Source organism: Staurois parvus, unplaced genomic scaffold (genome assembly GCF_062004578.1).
Source record: "Staurois parvus isolate SC_StPar_1 unplaced genomic scaffold, SC_StPar_1.0 ptg000071l, whole genome shotgun sequence".
NCBI classification, from domain to species: Eukaryota; Metazoa; Chordata; class Amphibia; order Anura; family Ranidae; genus Staurois; species Staurois parvus.
In genome coordinates, this window is record NW_028317867.1 from 828883 (window position 1) to 848651 (window position 19769).

Sequence of the window (19769 nt, forward strand, 5' to 3'; positions counted from 1 at the left end):
AAACATTAAAAATGACTTTTGAAATTTTTTTTACAAAGTTTAGTGTAGCATAGCTAGTAGTAGGTACATTAAACTGGTCTTGATTTGTAATGCTGAAGGCATTTTATTCAAGCCACTGTATCAGTTCTAGTGAGTGTCAGGAAAATACCCCAACTTTTTTATCCACGTAGATAATACAGACACCTTAAAGCCACACTCCAGAATTCCAGTGTGATTATTGGCAGTTTGGCTTTCCAAAAGGCTTCTGGGAGAAATAAACCAATCAATTCGGACATTCATGGCTGAAGACTGGCACAAGGAAGAAGGTACCAGCGCTGACAAGAGATATCACATGCATTGGAACCTTGGTACTTGGGCACGTACTGCAGACTTTAGTTCCACTTGAATTGTCAGTGCCTCCAAGTTCCACCCTTTTATGTAGAGTTTTTAAAAGGAGTGGCTCAGGTGAACTATTATAATAGCTGAGGAGCATTAGAACATGAGCATAAATATACTGAAATGTGATTAATGTACAGCAGGCAATAATTCTAGTATAATCCCAATCAGATGAAATTTCAGCAATGCTCAGTATGTTCTACAGGGGTGGAGTTCTAGCCACTAGATGGAGCTGCCTTCAGATCAGGCAGACCTGCATAATACACAGAAGACTCAAGATAAGAAAGTGATCATTTCCCTCAGTGTGGCTGTGTCTCAGCATAACATTACAAGAAATAAAAAACAGAAATTCATGCAAAGTTCATTCATAAAACATTGATTTACATGTCTGGATCTTCTGATTGCCATCCCATACAGCTAGACCTAAAGCAGATCTTCTCACTTAAAATATATTTCTCCTGTTTGCTTCCTCCCCTGTCACTGTTAAAAAAAAAAAAATCCAAGCGCTTTATTTCACAGTACTTGCTCCCACATCCTATTTGTTCACCAGGTCAAGGAGGATGACTAGCCCTTGGTTCCTATAATCTCTTGGGGTACACATCTCACATTCTGGGAGGCTACAGGACCAGCCTCCCCACAGTCCGCCATCCAATGCATATGCAGCAGCAGAGGGCAGCTCAATGATTACGTAGTCAGAGCCTGCTCATAAATCAAAGATGGCAGTGTAGAAGAACAGAATCAATGTGAAAAATTGCCTTTTTTTTTTTAAAGTATGTATTTCTATATTTGTAGCTGTTGACTTTCTGTTTTATAAAGGCCAGGTGAAGTTCCTCTTTAATTCTTCCCACTAAAGTCCTTTGGGCTGATCGGCGGCCCCCATTTATATCTATTGGGCATGTAATATTGACAAAAATGTCAAGTATAGGACATCAGGAATCTAAGATGCAGTATATGGGTCTACATCATACTATTGTTGGGAGGATCTGAACTCACAGCTTTTGTGAAAGCTCAAAAAGGCAAGCAGAAGTCATAGGACTAGTCACAAGTATTATCTATAGGCTCTCTGCAACTGATCTTTTCCCCATTAATTACTTTGTTTCCCACACTGTGTCTCTGGTTGGTGAATGATCAAGAAGCAGCAAGAGAGGTGTAGGAAGCATAGAATGAATGAAATAAGAGGCAGATTGAATGAAGTAGAGGCAGGAAGAAGCATACAGTGCAGATCCAAAGGTACAGCTTCCACTCCAGCAAGGAAAACAACGAGCAGTGCGACACTGGCATCACCAAATCTTACTCCATATCTTGAGAGACCAAATCCAGCCATAGATGGTTTGACTCTTGGCCGGTTCAGAAGGGACCGGTCAAGATTCAATCCATGTGTGGGCAGGCTGATTGTGCCCAAGTCAATCGCCCCTGCCCCTGTGGTTGCAGGAAAGAAAATTGCATCATCTATGGCCTGCCTGACAGAAGAAGCAGTGCCCACACTACCAATATATAGCTATAGGGTTTATTTACTGAAGCTGGCAGGTGCAAAATCTAGTGCAGCTCTGCATAGAAACCAATCAGCTTCCAGGGTTTTTGCCAAAGCCTAATTGAACAAGCTAAAGTTAGAAGTTGATTGGCTACCATGCATAGCTTCACCAGATTTTGCACTCTCCAGTTTTACTAAATCAGTCCCTGTGAGTATAGGCACACTTATACACCACTTCTATTTTTTTTTAAGACATTTTAAACATAAGGTGGATTGTTTTTAGGCACAATTAACATTTCTAGATCTTCCATGTAAGTTAGCAAATCTTCACTTTTTTGAATTTCAGACAACTTGAAGAAATTTGTGTGAAAATTAAGACATTGTGTGAAAATGCAGGCCAAATGCAATTTGGTCATTTCCCTATATTGTCAAATGCTTTGGAAAGGGGGATACTGTATAACAAATGCTGGTATATAAATACAATTAATTTGCCTTGTCAAATTCATGTACGGTCCTAAATGTTGCAGTTTTTTTAAATGTTTTGAAATAAGTTACTTTCTTTTAACTTTTTTTGGTTCTCTATTTCATATAGAGTATATTGCAAAAACAGGCATTGTATTTTACATCAGTTTAGCATCACTATTTAGATGCCTAACAAGTAGGGAATTTGTTGGGTTATTTAATACTAGAGAAAGGTTATGGGTCAGAGGTTAAGGTTAGTGCTATGTTTGAGAAATGCATTTATGGTTAGACTTTTGGATAAAAATTTTAGGGGAGATGTTAAGATTAGGTGTTGGGGATCAGATAAGAGTGAGGTTTTGGGGCTAGGGAAAACGCCATTAAATTTTTATGTAGTAGATTAGGTGTTATTAGGAGCATATAAAGCATTGCATCCTGATCAGCAGATCACAGGTCCAATCTCAGGCCCCTGCAGACTGTCAGTGTAGCTGTCTGCCCGAACATCGTTGAGGCAGGCAGTTACTGAATGACAAGAAGGATCAATGAACAACCTAGAACACTCATCAGTGCCCTGGTAGTTCATTGAGAACTACAAGCCGTCAGCTGCAATGGCCGATGGTAGTTGTAGCTCTCCCATTCACAGAACTCTGTGAATGAATGAAGCGGCTGGGTGGAGGGAGCCCTGCACATCTATGTTTTTTTAAAAAACACAATAATTTAGTGCAGATATATTGTGGTTGCCTTTCAAAATTAATGGCCCAGCAATGCACCAGCAACAACCTCCTGGAGCAAAAAAAAAAAAAAAGAACAAAAAAAATCATGCACCAACTGTATACATACATTACCTACCAAAGTGACTAGTTTGCATAGTTCCTGTTAATTTTTCTAAGATCTATAATTGTTATTTTGTATTGTATGACTTGAGAAAGAGCAAAGATTGCCCTACGTACTGCATTTACGACTAATCATGTTTATAGTGTTGTGAGAGGTCGATTAACTAAAGGAGTAGCAGCAATCCTATCAATACAAAAAATAAATAAATTCACTTTCCTCACACAATTGTGTATATAGGCCCAGTTCACACTTGTGTGGGCTACGTTCTGCGTTCATTTCAATGGATTTCCCTACTCACAGAAACACAGGGAAGTCCCAGATCCTTTTTGGAAATTGCGCCAGATTTGCATGGTGCTGTGGAACCATGTGGTTTCCTGCATGTCAAACCATGGGTGTTTTGCTGATGTGTGACCCTCGCATGTCTGTTAAACAGCAGTGTGTTTCCCATGCATGTCAGGAACACGCATGATTGTGTGCATGTTCCTGTAATGCAACAGTGTGAACTTAGCATTAAAGTGAACACAGGTTTACATTACTTTCACCTATTAAAGTGCACAGCATATATTCTTTTGTTAAACTCCTTTGTGTTCAATGTCAAATGTGCTGTAGTCTAACTTTGGATTTTTTCTTCTCTTCTACTTTGTGTTAGAGTGTCTGTATATGTTTGTGTGTATATTAAAACACATAAAACACTTGATGACACATACAGTAATTGATATTTATGAATTTTTCTCTAGCCATATTCATTATGTAATACTCATATCATTTACAGGTGCAAAAAGTTTTGGTAAAATTTGAGCTTTGACATGTACAGACAATGCTGTACTATCTCCTCTAGTTAAACTATGGTCGGGATATTAAACTGATTGTTTTTTGACAGTTTTGTCAGACAGATATCCTCAAGTTCCTCTGCAAATTTTTCTCCGGGGATCTCTGTGGCTCCTACGTTAATTACTATTACAGAATCAATGGACAGGCTTCTAAAAATGTAGCCAAACTTTCTAAAGCTGGCACAGTCATGTGTTCTATGATAGATCAGAATGTATCTACTGCTGCTTTCCAGCAGAACATATCTGGCAATACCACATATGAAAGTGTTCTGTACTCCAGAGGTTATGTCTCCTGGCAGAGGAACCCCTATGCAGAGCCCAGACTTTAACAACATGGACCTGAATTTTCTTTCCATCACTGCAGTTTAAGTAGAAGGATCCTTACAATGCCATTGAGCGATATTTAAGCTAAAACCAACGCAACCTTTACCTTTATTAGGAACTAATAATATACCTAACACAAGTATAAAGACTCCTATTTTGTGGTGTAACTACAAACAACAGGACACCATACAAAATTTAATGGGGTCTGCCCTCTCAACATACCATCTTTTCATTGAAATCGCTGGGGTCCTTGCATTTTACACCCCTAAAAACAGTATCTTTTACCAATACTGGTCAGTGGCCTATGCTATGGTGCTCTGTGGTGTATGCATCCTTATTTTCATTTCTCTAACACTGAAAGCCAGTGGATGCCTCCCCTAAAACACCCCCAACCCCTGTGTATAGGTGGAAATACATAATTATGGAATCCCCTAATAAAAGCTCCTTATATTGGTGATCAGTGTAAATTTTCCTGCTACAAAGGTGGTCAGTGGGACAAAGAGTCAGCTAATGGAATAACATTTGTGTCAGTGGTACTTTACCTGGGGGAGGGCTTGATATTTTCATTGGCCCTATTGCTGACTCTGCTGAGTGATATCAACTCATTTAGGGATTTTGTATGCATTCACTGTGGAACAGCCTGCAGCATGGAAGCCAGCAGAGCCTCAGGGCAAGGTGCTAATTCAGCAGGTTGGACTGGGCTGGTACATAGAGCTATGCGGAGCTATTTGCCCATCCCCCTTCATAGCCTCTGAGAACAACCATTCTAGGTCCAACACCAGCCATGTGGTCTGCTGTGAACGATGCCCGACAGTGCTGCTGTTACTTACCTCCTGGTCTGAAAATTGCTATTTACCTGGCTGTCATGATGATCCTGCTGCTTTGATATTTTAAAGATGAATTCCAGGTTTAGATATTTTATTCATATTTACATTGGTCCAGTTTTGACCAATGTAACTATTCATGTTCTATACCTGGCCAATGCCCCTGGAAGCTGGAAATCACCCAAGTAGACACCACTACTCCAGTGATCTCCACTTGCTTCTGGTTCCTGTGCAGAGTGGCTGGCCTTAGGCATTGTGAACACAGCAGGCTGGCCACACAGCAGGCTGGCCACTCAGCCTGGGCACCATTCAGAGAATGCTTTACTTTCTGATTGGACAAGGTGGTGAGGCAGGTTGGTGACATCAGCAAATTAGGTGCACGGACCTTTCCCTGACCTCTCTAGCTGGCATGCTTGTTCTGGGTTATAAAGTTGCCAACCACATAACATCCGTTATATGCCAACAAAGTGTATTTTCTGTGCCAGATCACGTACCTACTATGTAACCTGGCACTTCCAGGTAGGGGACTCGCGTGCACCAATGGATAACCGATGACACTAGCTAATCGGTGAGGAGGAACACAGAACAGAGCTCTGCATATGTAAGCTCTGTCCTGTCAGTGGGGATATGGCAGTTTTTGTTTCCCTGCAAAGGGAATAAAAAAAATGTTACATCTCTTAGTAAAAGCAGCACACACATAAACACTGGTTAGGCACACATTAAACCCTTTGATCACCCTAGATGGTAACTCCTTCCCAGCCAGTGTCATTAGTACAATGGAAGTGCAACTTGTTAACACTGATCACTGTATTAGTGTCACGGGTTTCCGCAAAGTGTCAGTTAGTGTCAGACTGCCTGCCATACTATCACAGTACTGCTATAAGTCGCTGATCACTGCCATTGCTAGTATGAAAAAAAAAATTCCAGTATATATACACCATAGTTTGTAGACACTATAACATTTGCTTTAACCAGCCTGTTGGAATTTTCTATCAAAAATATGTAGCAGAATATATATTGGCCTAAATTTATGAAGAAATGTTTTTTTAGGATTTTTTTTAGCAAAAAGTAAAAAAAATATTGTTTGTTTTTCAAAATGTTTTGGTCTCTCTTCATTTATAGCTGAAAAAATAAAAAACCCAGTGGTGATCAAATACCCCCAAAAGAAAGCTCTATTTGTGGAAAAAAATGATATAGATTTTGTTTGTGTACAGCGTTCCATGACCGTGAAATTGTCAGTTGAAGTAACAGTGCCAATAAGCAAAAAAAAATGGCCTGGTCATGAAGAGAGTTAAATCTTATGGAGGTCAAGTGGTTAAGTACCAGGGGCGGATTGACCATTTGGAAAGTCAGGCACCGCCCGAGGGCCCGGGGTCAGTAGGGGGCGCCATGAGATGCCCCTGGTACCTCTTTCATAGGCTTTTTTGAGTTTGGGCAAGGACACAGGGGCCCCATGATCCCCTATTGCCCGGGGGCCCCATGAGTTGTCAGTCCGCCCCTGTTAAGTACTGAAGCCAGGGATATTACATTTATTAGTATATTTCAAAGGAGGCTAGTATGGCAACGTGTATCTTTCACTATATAGGTGTTCTTCAAATCTGTGAAGTTTAAAGGAGTTTTTAATTAATTTTCAGGCAGGTGACCATACAGTGTTTGCATGGCACCTGGTGTCTTTGGCTTTGTTGGACTTGTTAAAATGTAAACAGTGTATGCATCATATTGGATCTATACATACATCAGAGAGAAATGGCTTGGAATGGGAAATACAAGGGGCAATTACCCTGGTCCTACAGTGAAGGAAATAAGTATTTGATCCCCTGCTGATTTTGAATGTTTGCCCACTCACAAAGAAATGATCAGTCTAAAAATCGAATGGTAGGTGTATTGTAACACTGAGAGACAGAATAGCAGCAAAAAATTCAAAAGAAATGCATGTCTAACAAATTATGCACTGATTTACATGTTCATGAGGGAAATAAGTATTTCATCCCCTATCGTTCAGCAGGAGTTCCTGGCTACCAGGTGTCTTCCATACAGGTAACAAGCTGAGATTAGAAGCAGTCTCTTAAAGGGAGTGCTACTAATCTCATTTTGTTACCTGTATACAGTGAGGAACAGAAGTATTTGAACACCCTGCGATTTTGCAAGTTCTTCCACTTAGAAATCATGGAGGGGTCTGAAATTCACATTGTAGGTGCATTCCCACTCTGAGAGACAGAATTTAAAAAAGAAATTCAGGAAATCACATTGTATGATTTTTAAGTATTTGAACACCTGAGAAAATCAGTGTTAATATTTGGTACAGAAGCCTTTGTTTGCAATTACAGAGGTCAAACGTTTCCTGTAGTCCTTGACCAGGTTTGCACACACTGCAACAAGGATTTTGGGCCACTCCTCCACACAGATCTCCTCTAGATCTGTCAGGTTTCGGGGCTGTCGCTGAGCAACACGGAGTTTCAGCTCCCTCCAAAGATGTTCTATCAGATTTAGGTCTGGAGACTGGCTAGGCCACTCCAGGACCTTGATATGCTTCTTACAGAGCCACTCCTTGGTTATCCTGGCTGTGTGCTTCGGGTCGTTGTCATGTTGGAAGACCCAGCCACGACCCATCTTCAATGCTATGACTGAGGGAAGGAGGTTGTTGCTCAACATCTCACAATAAATGGCCCCATTCATCCTCTCCTTAATACAGTGCAGTCATCCTGTCCCCTTCGCAGAAAAGCACCCCCAAAGCATGATGTTACCACCCCCATGCTTCACAGTAGGGATGGTGTTCTTGGGATGCAACTCATCCTTTTTCCTCCAAACACGACGAATGAAGTTTAGACCAAAAAGCTCTACTTTGGTCTCATCTGACCACATGACTTTCTCCCATGCCTCCTCTGGATCATCCAGATGGTCATTGGCAAACTTCAAATGGGCCTGGACATGTGATGACTTGATCAGGGGAACCCTCCGTGCAATGCATGATTTGAAACCATGACGGCGTAGTGTTCTATCGACAGTGACCTTTGAAACTGTGGTCCCAGCTCTCTTCATGTCATTGACCAGCTCCTCCCTTGTAGTTCTGGGCTGATTCCTCACCTTTCTTATCATCAGTGATACTCCACGAGGTGAGATCTTGCATGGAGCCCCAGTCCGAGGGAGACTGACAGTCGTCTTTAGCCTCTTCCATTTTCCAACAATTGCTCCAACAGTTGATCTATTTTCACCAAGCTGCTTGGTAATTGCCCCGTAGCCCTTTCCAGCCTTGTGAAAGTCCACAATTTTGTCTCTGGTGTCTTTTGACAGCTCTTCGGTCTTGCCCATGGTAGTAGTTGGCGTCTGACTGACTGTGGGGTGGACAGGTGTCTTTAAAGAGCTCAGACAGGTGCTACTAAGTTAGATTAATGAGTGGAGTAGAAGTGGACTTTTTAAAGGCACAGTAACAGGTCTTTGAAAGCCAGAATTCTTGCTGTTTCTTAGGTGTTCAAATACTTATGTTCAGCAGTGCAAGACAAATAAATTCTTTAAAAATCATACAATGTGATTTCCTGAATTTTTTTTTAAATTCTGTCTCTCAGAGTGGGAATGCACCTACAATGTGAATTTCAGACCTCTCCATAATTTCTAAGTGGGAGAACTTGCAAAATCGCAGGGTGTTCAAATACTTCAGTTTCTCACTGTATAAGACACCTGTCTACAGGAGCAATCAAACAATCAGATTCCAAACTCTCCACCATGGCAAAGACCAAAGAGCTGTCCAAGGATGTCAGGGACAAGATTGTAGACCTACAGAAGGCTGGACTGGGCGACCAAACTATCAGCAAGCAACTTGGTGAGAAGGTTTCAGCAGTTGGTGCAATCATTCGCAAATGGAAGAAAGACAAAACAACTGTCAATCTCCCTAGGTCTGGTGCACCATGCAAGATCTCACCTCGTGGAGTGTCAATGATCATGAGAACAGTGAGGAATCATTCCAGAACTACACGAGGATCTTGTCAATGATCTCCAGGCAGCTGGAACCACAGTCACCAAGAAAACAATTGGTAACACACTACACCGACAAGGATTGAAATCCTGCATTGCCCGCAAGGTCCCTCTGCTCAAGAAAGCACATGCCCAGGCCCATCTGAAGTTTGTCACTGAACATCTGAATGATGCAGAGGAGGACTAGTTGAAAGTATTGAGGTCAGATGAGACCAAAAGCTATTTGGCATCAACTCAACTCGCCATGTTTGGAGGAGGAGGAATGCTGCCTATGACCCCAAGAACACCATCCCAACTGTCAAACATGGTGGTGGAAACATTCTGCTTTGGGGGTGTTTTTCTGCTAAGGGGACAGGACAACTGCACCGCATCAAAGGGACGATGGACGGGGCAATGTAACGTCAAATCTTGGTGAGAACCTTTTTCCCTCAGCCAGGGCATTGAAAATGGGTCGTGGATGGGTGTTCCAGCATGACAATGACCTAAAACACACGGCCAATGCAACAAAGGAGGAGCACATTAAGGTCCTGCAGTGGCCTAACCAGTCTCCAGACCTTAATCCGATTGAAAATCTGTGGAGGGAGCTGAAAGTTCAAGTTTCCAAACGTCAGCCACCAAACCTTAAAGACTTGGAGAGGATCTGCCAAGAGGAGTGGGCCAAAATCCCTCCTGAGATGTGTGCAAACTTGGTGGCCAACTACAGGAAACGTCTGACCTCTGATTGCCAACAAGGGATTTGCCAGCAAGTACTAAGTCATGTTTTGTGAAGGGGATCAAATACTTATTTCCCTCATGAACATGCAAATCAGTGCATCATTTGTTAGACATGCATTTCTTTTGAATTTTTTGTTGCTATTCTGTCTCTCAGTGTTACAGTACACCTACCATTCGATTTTTAGACTGATCATTTCTTTGTGAGTGTGCAAACATTCAAAATCAGCAGGGGATCAAATACTTATCTACTTCACTGACTGTAATATATATATATATATATATATATATATATATATATATATATATATAGAGAGAGAGAGAGAGGGAGAATCCTTTCACTTCTAAATAGGTTTAGTCTTAGAACTATTATATGTCTGTAATTCACCAATGTAAGATTTGGATCAAGATTATTCTACGCATACTTGGCAGACACTCCAAAGAATATGACAGTATAGACAAACACGGCCTGTGTGACAAGTTAACACCTCCTTGTCACATGCTTGACATTTGCAAAGGTGATACATTAATACAGCTGTCTGCATAAATTCTACCTGTGTTGACCTTTTGCAAGTAAATTCACGTCTGTCAAGCAATTATGCCCCAGTGAAAACAAGAGCACAATGCTGTTCTTTTCTTTTTCTCACCCAGGGGGTCAAAAAGGTCAAAAATCTGCAGTTTCAGCATATATACATCTTTTCATGTCAACTGAGTATTAAACCATGGCACACTCCTATGTCACCATCATAAAGGCCAAGCTGCAGGAACCTAGAATAGGACTTTTGTATCCTAACATCTTTCGGTGTGATGCTTCCCAATTAATCCGTCTGCCAGTACTGTGGCTTTCAGCACGCATGTTTGACTTATTATGGTGAAATGTCCCTTAGCTTTAAAAGGATGTAGCTGGAAAATGTTTAAAGTTTTTGATGGCAGGTATGAAAGAGTGTCAGAATTTTGGCGAACAACATCAATATTACCATACAATAAAATATCCCTACTTTTTAATAAAGCTGATTTAATTTTGCAAATATTTTGTTTGTAGAGATTTTAAATAAAATGCTTTAACTTAAAACATAGTTTAGCTTACTTGTATGATGTCTATTTTGGAACCGTTAAAGTGTACTTCTATCACACATTGGTGTTGATTTAATAAAACTGATGCACACAAAATCTATAGCAGCTGTGCATGGTAGCCAAGGCTGCTGTTAGAAACCACAGGGCCCAATACAGCCAACTTGACAGGGCCCCCCAAATAAATACAGTATACTATGCTTCTGTTATGAACACAGTGAGTGATTGGTATCAATTACTCATTGTGTTCATTCAGGAAAGGAAGGGGCTGGTAAATGTGACATATTTACCAGACCCTTCCCCCACTCTCCATCCTGAAGGATCCTACTGTGTGCTTGCAGCTGCCAGAGGGGAAGAGAGGAGGGAATCCGGCAGCACTGCAGGGGTGAGGGGGTACACAGAGGGGTTTGGGCAGCAGGGGGAAATGTATCGTGCTCAGGGACAGTGATCGGTGTAGCAAGGGGTAATTACTGGAACCGTTCCCCTGTATGGCTCTCTCTGAAGCAGCTAAAATCTGGCTGAAGGAGAGAAGCCATCTTTCAGCTGCTGCAGAGAGAACTATACAAGGGATCCCTTTCAGTAATTGGCAAGCTGTAAACTGCCTGAATAGCCGTGCAAGGCAAAACAACAAGTACTCAAGATGTGAGAATATAGACTTTCGGCTTGCTTGCCTGTCACTCTGTTGGCCCATTATAGTGAAGAGAAGGAACCCCATGTGTATTGAGAGAAGGTTGGAGGTCAGTTGGGGTGGTAAATGCATCGGGAGTTGGTGTGACAGTGCAGTGAGGGGGTACGGGCATAGTGGTGAAAAGACAGGTGTAGCCACGGTGGTGATAACAGGTGGGGAATTCTGGCATGGTTGTGAATAGCACCTCTGCAAGTAGCTGTGAGCTGTAACTCGTGATGCAGTCCTCTGGACAGCAGCAGAGGTTGGGCAGGAGGATGGCAATGTGAGCTGATAGGGCCAGAAATTAGAGGGCCACGTGCCATTGCAACACAGACTGACCCGCTGCAGGAACCATTCTGGATAGGCTTCTCACCGAGTATGACTGTTGTGAATTGTGTTGGTCTAAATTAACTGTAGATGTTGCCATGCATGTGTAGTAGTCACACAATGGTATTACTTACCTGCCACTACAATGCATGTGCCAGGTATTGGCACCATTTTAGGCTCTACACTATGCTCAGAACAGTCCTGGTATCTACTGGCAGTGCTGCTAATCTCTAATCTGCAGGGTTCTTCTCAGGAACTGGCTATAAGCTCCTAGCACAGAAAGTCTCCCATTACTAGCAATTAATTTGTGGTTCCTTAGTGTCACATGATCCAGTGAAGGGGGTCACAAAAAACATATTAGGGATGGGAGACTTCTTGTGCTTTAAGCTGATTGTTGGCCTGTGTGGGGACTGCTAGAGGTTAGTAGAGATCAGCAGCACTTTAACTAAATGCTGGGTCTGAGTCCTGATCTTCGGATCTATGTGCAGTAGATCCCCAGAGAAATCTATAGGGTTCTACTGCACACCCACAGGCAATAGGAAGTAGAAGACTGTACCATCCAAAGGTAAGCATGACGATGAATCATTGGTGGACTACTTACCAGAAAAGTATGAGTATATAGCAGAGAGGAAACTTCCCTTACTTTTTAAGTTAAAATCAATCATAAGACAATTATATTTTTTTTAATATATTGCATGATTATTCTTTTAACAACAAAAGCATCCAACTGCTTTAAAACATATCTTCTAAGATCTCAAACATATATTTAAACAACTGATATTTATTAAATTGAAAGTTTCTTAAAACATATAAAAGAAGATACTCCCTGTCATTTTGGGAAGCCTTCTCCTAAATCCAAACATTACAGGGCCAGCAATGCAAATCAAATTACTAAGTCCCCATTTACACTATGCTGTTCCATTGCAGTGTGCTACTGCAAACTAGTTGACTCTGAACCTCCCAGCACTACATATAATACCATTTTAACATCTCTACCTCAGTGTTTTGAAAACAATTCACACCTTCAATCATGTAAATCAAAGGATTGACACCTATGAAGTCTTCCTAACACCAAGGATAGGATAATGTAACTAGAACAAGGTAATTCCACAACTTTCACACCTCCTATCCTGTTCGTGACAATAACATCTGCCTTTCAATGGTGATTGGATTAAGGTGTCTGTGCTACCTGTGAGGATATAAATGGAGAGGTATTTTCCTGAAACTCATTAGAATGTCTTCATATTACAGAACAAGTCTAGCTGAATACAATTAACTATAACTAGACATACCATGCCCTGGATAAATGAGAACCTTCACAGACTGCCAATGAGAAAATAAAAGGACCCACGCCTTTTTTGTTTCATGTAGTGCACCAGAATACATGGCACGTGTTATGGTGCACTGGTATAATTTGGCACCTGCTGCACTTGCACATTGGGGTGCCATTCTAAATGGATGACACTGCAATGAAGGAAACTAAAACTCTATTTTACTTCATCTTTTAATATAAAAGATGGGATGGGCTTCCAAAAGTCTTACAATGGTGGAGCATTTCAGAAACCTATAGCATTGTTTCCATTGATGGTTCTTCACACAATGAGACACAATACATTATGCCTACATTGCAACTAAGCAATCACCTATATTGTTGTGGGCAGCTCTGCATTCCCCATAAGAGTTACATGTACACATCAGCACCTATGTCTATTCTCTAGCTTTCCATTATTTTTCATAGTTATTTTTCTCTTTCCTCTGTCTTCCTAAAAAATGTGTTAAAACTATTTTTTTTCAACTCAGAATATTGGCAGTACAACGTAACAACAAAGCTGCCTAATGAATTGCAGACAACATACTACATGCCTTTCTTGTTATAAAATACTGTAACTATTGACTTGTGTTACATTTGTAAACAAAGAAACAAGAATTTAAAAATTGCAATGAATTCCAAAGAAATGTTCGTGAATGTATTATTTCTCTTTTATCGGATTAGGAAAACAAAGTTGATTGTACAGTGATGATGTCACCAGTAAGAGATAAGGAATGCAAATAATGACAACCAAGTGTAGATCTGGGATGACATTCAACACCAGCATCTTTACCTTCACACGAGAAGAAACAAAGTATTTCATGCATAAGAATGGAAGAAAAGAAAAGGGAAGGTATTACAAACTGAATATTTTTTCTTTTTTTTTTCCTTAATTATGCTCAAAAGAAGAGAGCTGCAATCTGGTTGTCATAGTGGATGCCTCCACTTTTTTAACCACCAGTCTTTATGAATGAGGCCCAATTGAAGGAGGAAAATGGAGATGACAGTTGTGCAGGTTAACATTGTTACAACTTTTTCTAGAACACAGGAACCTCCCAATTTATTTCCATCTGTAAACTTTTTTTTCGGCTATGAAAGAAGAAGCTGTATATGAACATTATGTATGGATTAGTGACTAATGCATACTATGTTAGGGATAATTTTGTTAGCGGAGAATACACTAATTTGGAATATCCAGTACACAGCTTCATATTACTGTTGAGTACTTCATTCTTTATTTTAGTGTCCCTACTATAACATACATAAGTACACATACAGTATGCACCTTGGGCAGTTTGGCTAGAAACCCACAGAAGAAACCCACACAAAACACTGGCTGAGCAAAGTCTGTGAAAATAGAACTCTGAAGGGGTCTGAATCTAAGACCACAGCGTAACAAGGCGACAGTGCTCATCTCCAAGCCAACCACTGTGCTACCAATTACTATATTACCTACTCTACAGTACTGTGCATTATATATGTAGGAAGAAATAATATTGGGTCATGGTTGGCAGAAAGTTGTTTACGAAAGTTTAAATATAATAAAAACAACGGTAGTAATTACAGCCATGGGAACCCATGAGGTCCCCTCCCCTAAGGAATAAAAATAAAAGACATCTAGAGGTGCAAAAATGGAGAATTCCAGCTCTAGCCTAATTAGACCTAAAATGCTTCCTTCCCCCTCCCAACACCTATACTAACTAACCTGTGTAAAAAAAAAAGATGATATGCTTACCCATTGTCAGCCTGTTTCAGTTCAGTCACATGATCCACTGGGGTTTATTTACTAAAGCTGGAAAGTACAAAATCAGGCTCACTTCTGCAAAGTAGCCAATCAGCTTCTAACCTCATCTGGTTCAGTTAAGCTTTGGCAATAAAACCTGGAAGCTGATTGGTTTCCATGCAGAAGTGAGCCTGATTTTGCACTCTCTAGCTTTAGTAAATAAACCCCACTGTGTCAGCCAACGGCTGGGAAAGCCAGAAGTGATGACATCACCCATAGGCTCCTGTTGTGCAGCCATTCTTGGCAATCCCTCCTCTTCCCTGCAGCTGCCACTGGCTGACACAGGGGGCTGGATCACATGACTGGACTGGAGCAACTTGAAAAATAGGTAAGTATCTGCATCTTTCTTACAGAAGTTAGTTAGTATAGGTGTTGGGGGAGAGCATTTTTAGAACTAGTTAGGCTTTAGCTGGAATTTAAAGTCCAGCACCATCTGACAATGTTAAGGGAGGTGCATTTTAGGCCACCTACCACTAATAAGTTCCCTAGAAACTTTGCTATGGGGTGCTGTGAATTTCTTGCTATACCTCTGACAATGCGTTATGTTTGATATAAACTGAGCTGCTCTATGCTTGGGTCTAATTTGCCTACAAGATAAATACAGTATTGTGTCAAACACAGCTGGAGGGACTTGCTGTCTTCATCAGACCGTGATTAGAAAATCCTATGCAGTTGAAGTTTTTTTCTTAAATGTAGCAGGAACTTTCATGCTAATGTGTTCCCAGCTGTGGATCATCACTAATATATACTGGTATATACTGCAATGATTAATTCGTAGTCTACAAAAAAATGAAATTCAAAAAGCTATGAGCAATAGCTGTTCCTTTAGACAGCTACAGATATGGAGCAATTTACTATGCAGAGGCATCAAATGCCAAGATCTTAATGTACTTACCTTACAACATCTACTAGAACAGCATCTTGTGAAACATTATTAATCCATTCACAGACATGCTTATTAGCTAATAAAGGAGCCAACACATACAATTAAAGTGAATTTTATTATTGTCAGAACTTGCCATCATAAGGGAAGAGTAGATAATGAGCAACATGTTAAAGCTTATTGCAGGAAAAGAAGATATAATGTATAATAACTGGCAGCTAAAGAATCTTAGTCATTACACCTACAGAAAATTAACTGATCTCCAGTTGAGATCTACAAGTTCCAGTATGCTATGTCAGATTCTGCCTGGAAGGGTATAATGGGACTTGTAAGTCTTCAAATGATGAAGCAATACCTGTTCGTAGGTGGCCACAGACACCAGACCATTGATAGCCATTTATTCTGACTTGACCTCCAACTAAGTCTGATATGCACAAAAATGCTTAAAGAGAACTTGTACTTAGTTTGCAATTCTTGCATGCAGTATTTAGTTAGATACAGACATTAGACCATAGTCAATCATGTTGGCAAAATATAAAGTGACACTAAGCTCTGGTTTAAAAAGAAAAAAAAATCTATTCAAGTATGTATTCTTAACTCAAAAAACGTTCCTTCCATTGCTCTCAAACTCTTCAAGGTCTCCAAACCTCCTCTTTGTTTTGCTGCTGTGATCCAATTCCTGTTAGATGGTGGCTATATTCGTTCCCCATGGTCCCACTGTATGTAGGAATGGAGCCATCCTCTCTTGCTCACCCAAGATGAACTGGGGACTATGGCATTTTTAGTGTGCACAGAGCAGTGCACATGACCACAACTAATGTGCACCGGTCATTGCAAACAAACGGAATTCAGAGGAAAAAGGAAAGGTTTGGCAGCTCAAGGAGGATGTTATAAAGAGGCAGAAAAACACAGGAAGAAACAATTTCATGAAAAATACATCACAGGGCTATTAGGTAGTGGATGTGTCTGGATTACTTTTGAAGTATAAGGATATAGTTTCGTGTCAATTTAATCTATGAAAATGTTACAAAGATACTTGCATAGACAGTATTGGCCCTTCAACTGAGCATGAGAGCATAAATGTCTATACCTTAGGCAGTCACACCTCTCCCCCCCATTCCTCCTCCTCCAGCATCAGCTTATCACAGCCTAATCACATGGAAGAACAAATTTGTCATGACAATGAATAACTTCCTGCGGATGTCTGTTTGTGTGGCCACAGACATGACCATTGGCCCCCAATGCTATGAAATCTGACAGTTATCTAATGTCTGTGGCTAGCTTTATCAATGCCATTCTTGTCTCAGTGAAACAATAGACTCTCAGGCTAAAGGATATCTGGCTTCTGAGTTCTACTTTATCTGAAGCCAACCATAGATTATGGGTAGATGTTGTACTGCAGGACTGAGGTAGGGTAAGTCAACAATCTTCTAATATCTACGATAAAACATGTGCACAGATGACAGAGATAACAAGGAATGGAATACTAACAAGGCACATTTGCAGACCATTTCTTCTCCCAGCAATTTCCTGAACAAATATACATTTTTAGGGAATACAAATAAACAAACTCAGATTGAAAACTCTGGAGCTCTGGAACGTGTTTTAGACATTAGAAAATCAGAGCAAAACTTGATGTGTTTTTAACCCGGGACCATCACTCATCTGATGAAAGGAAATAAGACAATTAGATGCCGGTGTCTGGATATAGACGATCTGCCGCAAACAACAGTTCAAGAATGTCAGAAGGCTTCAGAAGTCTTGTGGACAGCACCACCACCTACAAAAACAAAAAAAAAATTGTAAAAGAAGAAAAAGATTTGTTTTCTATCATCTGTCTGCTTAAAGATGTAGTGCATAATAATTAAAATGTGTGGTTTTGTATACTGAACATCTGTCAAGCTTAACAAATGTAACCAACAAAAAAATGTCACTTAGTTTCATCTGACAGAGCAGCTAATGTGCAATTAAACAATTTAAAAGTACACTTATGCACGCCCAATTACTACAATAAACCGAAACCTAACTAGCTCCCATGGGCTATTCTTATTCTATATATGGGCCGATATCTATATATGCTATCCATAGTGTTTGACTCCTACTGCCTACCTGTTGAACTGTCCTGTACCACTTTCTACTTTGCTTGGCCGTGCTTTATTTTCTGTGTCGCCAATACTGCTCTTTGCTATCTTTAGCTCCTGCTTTACACGTATTGATGTGACTGGATGGGCTTGATCCTTTGTCCCAAATGGAATTTATGGCTAAAAAGCTGTGCGGTCCTACACGTTTGAAAGGACTTTGATCTAGATTTTCCCATTTCCAACTTGTGCAATTTATTTTTAAATAGGAGTATGGTTATTATCAACAAGAGCTAGGTTATTTTATTTTTCGGCTGCAGCCTAGTTCATACATCCAAGCATATTTTTGGGCTGCTTTACAGTTTTTAAATTAAATAGCCAGAGGCTGTGTAGCCCTGTTTGCAGCCCATAATTTCGGTTGTGGATAGAAGAGATCCTGGGTGTTCAACCTGTGGCACTCCAGCTGTTGCGGAACTACAAGTACCATGAGGAACTGCAAGGCTGACAGTTACAAGCATGACTCTCAAAGGCAAAGGCATGATGGGACTTGCAGTTATGCAACAACTGGAGGGCCACAGGTTGAGCACCCATGGATTTGATTTACGACCCCTTTAATGTGTGCAGTATTCCTTGAGAATTTGTGGTGCCTTAAAGATAGAGTAGATGTGCCTTGCTAGTCACTGTCTGAACTTCTCATGACAACATTGTCATATTGTAATGGGTGTATGATGGAGGTGTTTTTTTTAGCTTTGGTACCAAAAACTATACAATTTTTGTAAACTATTTTCAATGGTCCTATGGAGGTAACCTCTTTCTGGACTATCTTTAGTCTAATTATTTTGGTGCATTGTGTTTACGTTACAAGGCCTGAGCCATATACTGATGAGCTGGTGAATCTATTACTCAGAGAGGAGGGGCCTTACAGTTACACTTTCTCCTCCTACCTGGCTTGTCCACACAATGCTTTTGTCTGTTGTTTGGTTAATTACTATTCTTTGACCTTCTTAATGAATAAAGCCAATTATATCTGTGTTCACTTCCTTTACTGCCTCATGGTGCTGGACCACACAGCTCAACAAAAACCACTGTAAGGGAAGTTCCCACTGCATTATGGAACATGAACATGTTTGCTGTTGACAATTACTCTGACATCCCAGGATGAAAAAGAACATAAATTCAAATTTCCACACATTTACCAAGATTGTTTGAGGCATGAGGACACCACAGAAGTATAATATATTGATCGCTATGTTGAATTGTATCTTTCTTGTTACTCTCTTTGTAGTGATTTTTTTATACTACCATTGCTGCATAGGTTATTGTTCAACTTAAAATGTATGTATACCAAAAAGTCTTAGTTTTGGATACGGAGTAGGGAAGAGTTAAAATGCTTGTCAGTTTATTTTTTGTTGTCTGTGTCCTATTGGGGATACTTCATGTGATGGAGACATTTAGACATTTCTACAAAGTGAGAGGAATTCTCTTAGACGGTTGTCTCCAGAACACATTTGCATTCTAAGATTTCACCTCTATTCCTGTTCTGGGAACAACTGTAAAATGTTGCTTTTCCCATCATTTTCTATTTCACTGACAATATCCAACAGACCGAAAAGAGAAGTTAAATCTTCCCTAACAGCAATAAAAACTTGACAGGGGCTCTAACCCTTCCCTGCTCTATCCAAAACTACCCAAACAATAAACATTTATTCAATGACGAGTATAGTGTCTATAGAAATTGAATGGGATCATGTCACATGAAATATCAAATACAAACGCTGTAGAGTCCTCTAATAAGTAAGCGAGTTGGATAAAGATGCAAGATATCTGCACGGATTATTGTTTGGCAGCATCCAG

The 19769-nt window shown here is 40.4% G+C and overlaps 1 protein-coding gene across 2 annotated transcripts in view; it reads right to left on the reverse strand.

The window, feature by feature from the left end:
- Positions 1-15936: 15936 nt before the first annotated feature.
- The window catches only part of SCFD2 (sec1 family domain containing 2), a 615832-nt gene continuing 611999 nt past the window's right edge, over positions 15937-19769 (reverse strand). For both annotated transcript variants that reach the window (XM_089669243.1, XM_089669242.1), the window contains one exon: positions 15937-17617. In XM_089669243.1, the coding sequence (XP_089525369.1) occupies positions 17525-17617 (93 nt within the window). In that variant the 3' untranslated portion in view covers positions 15937-17524. The remainder of the gene's footprint in view (positions 17618-19769) is intronic.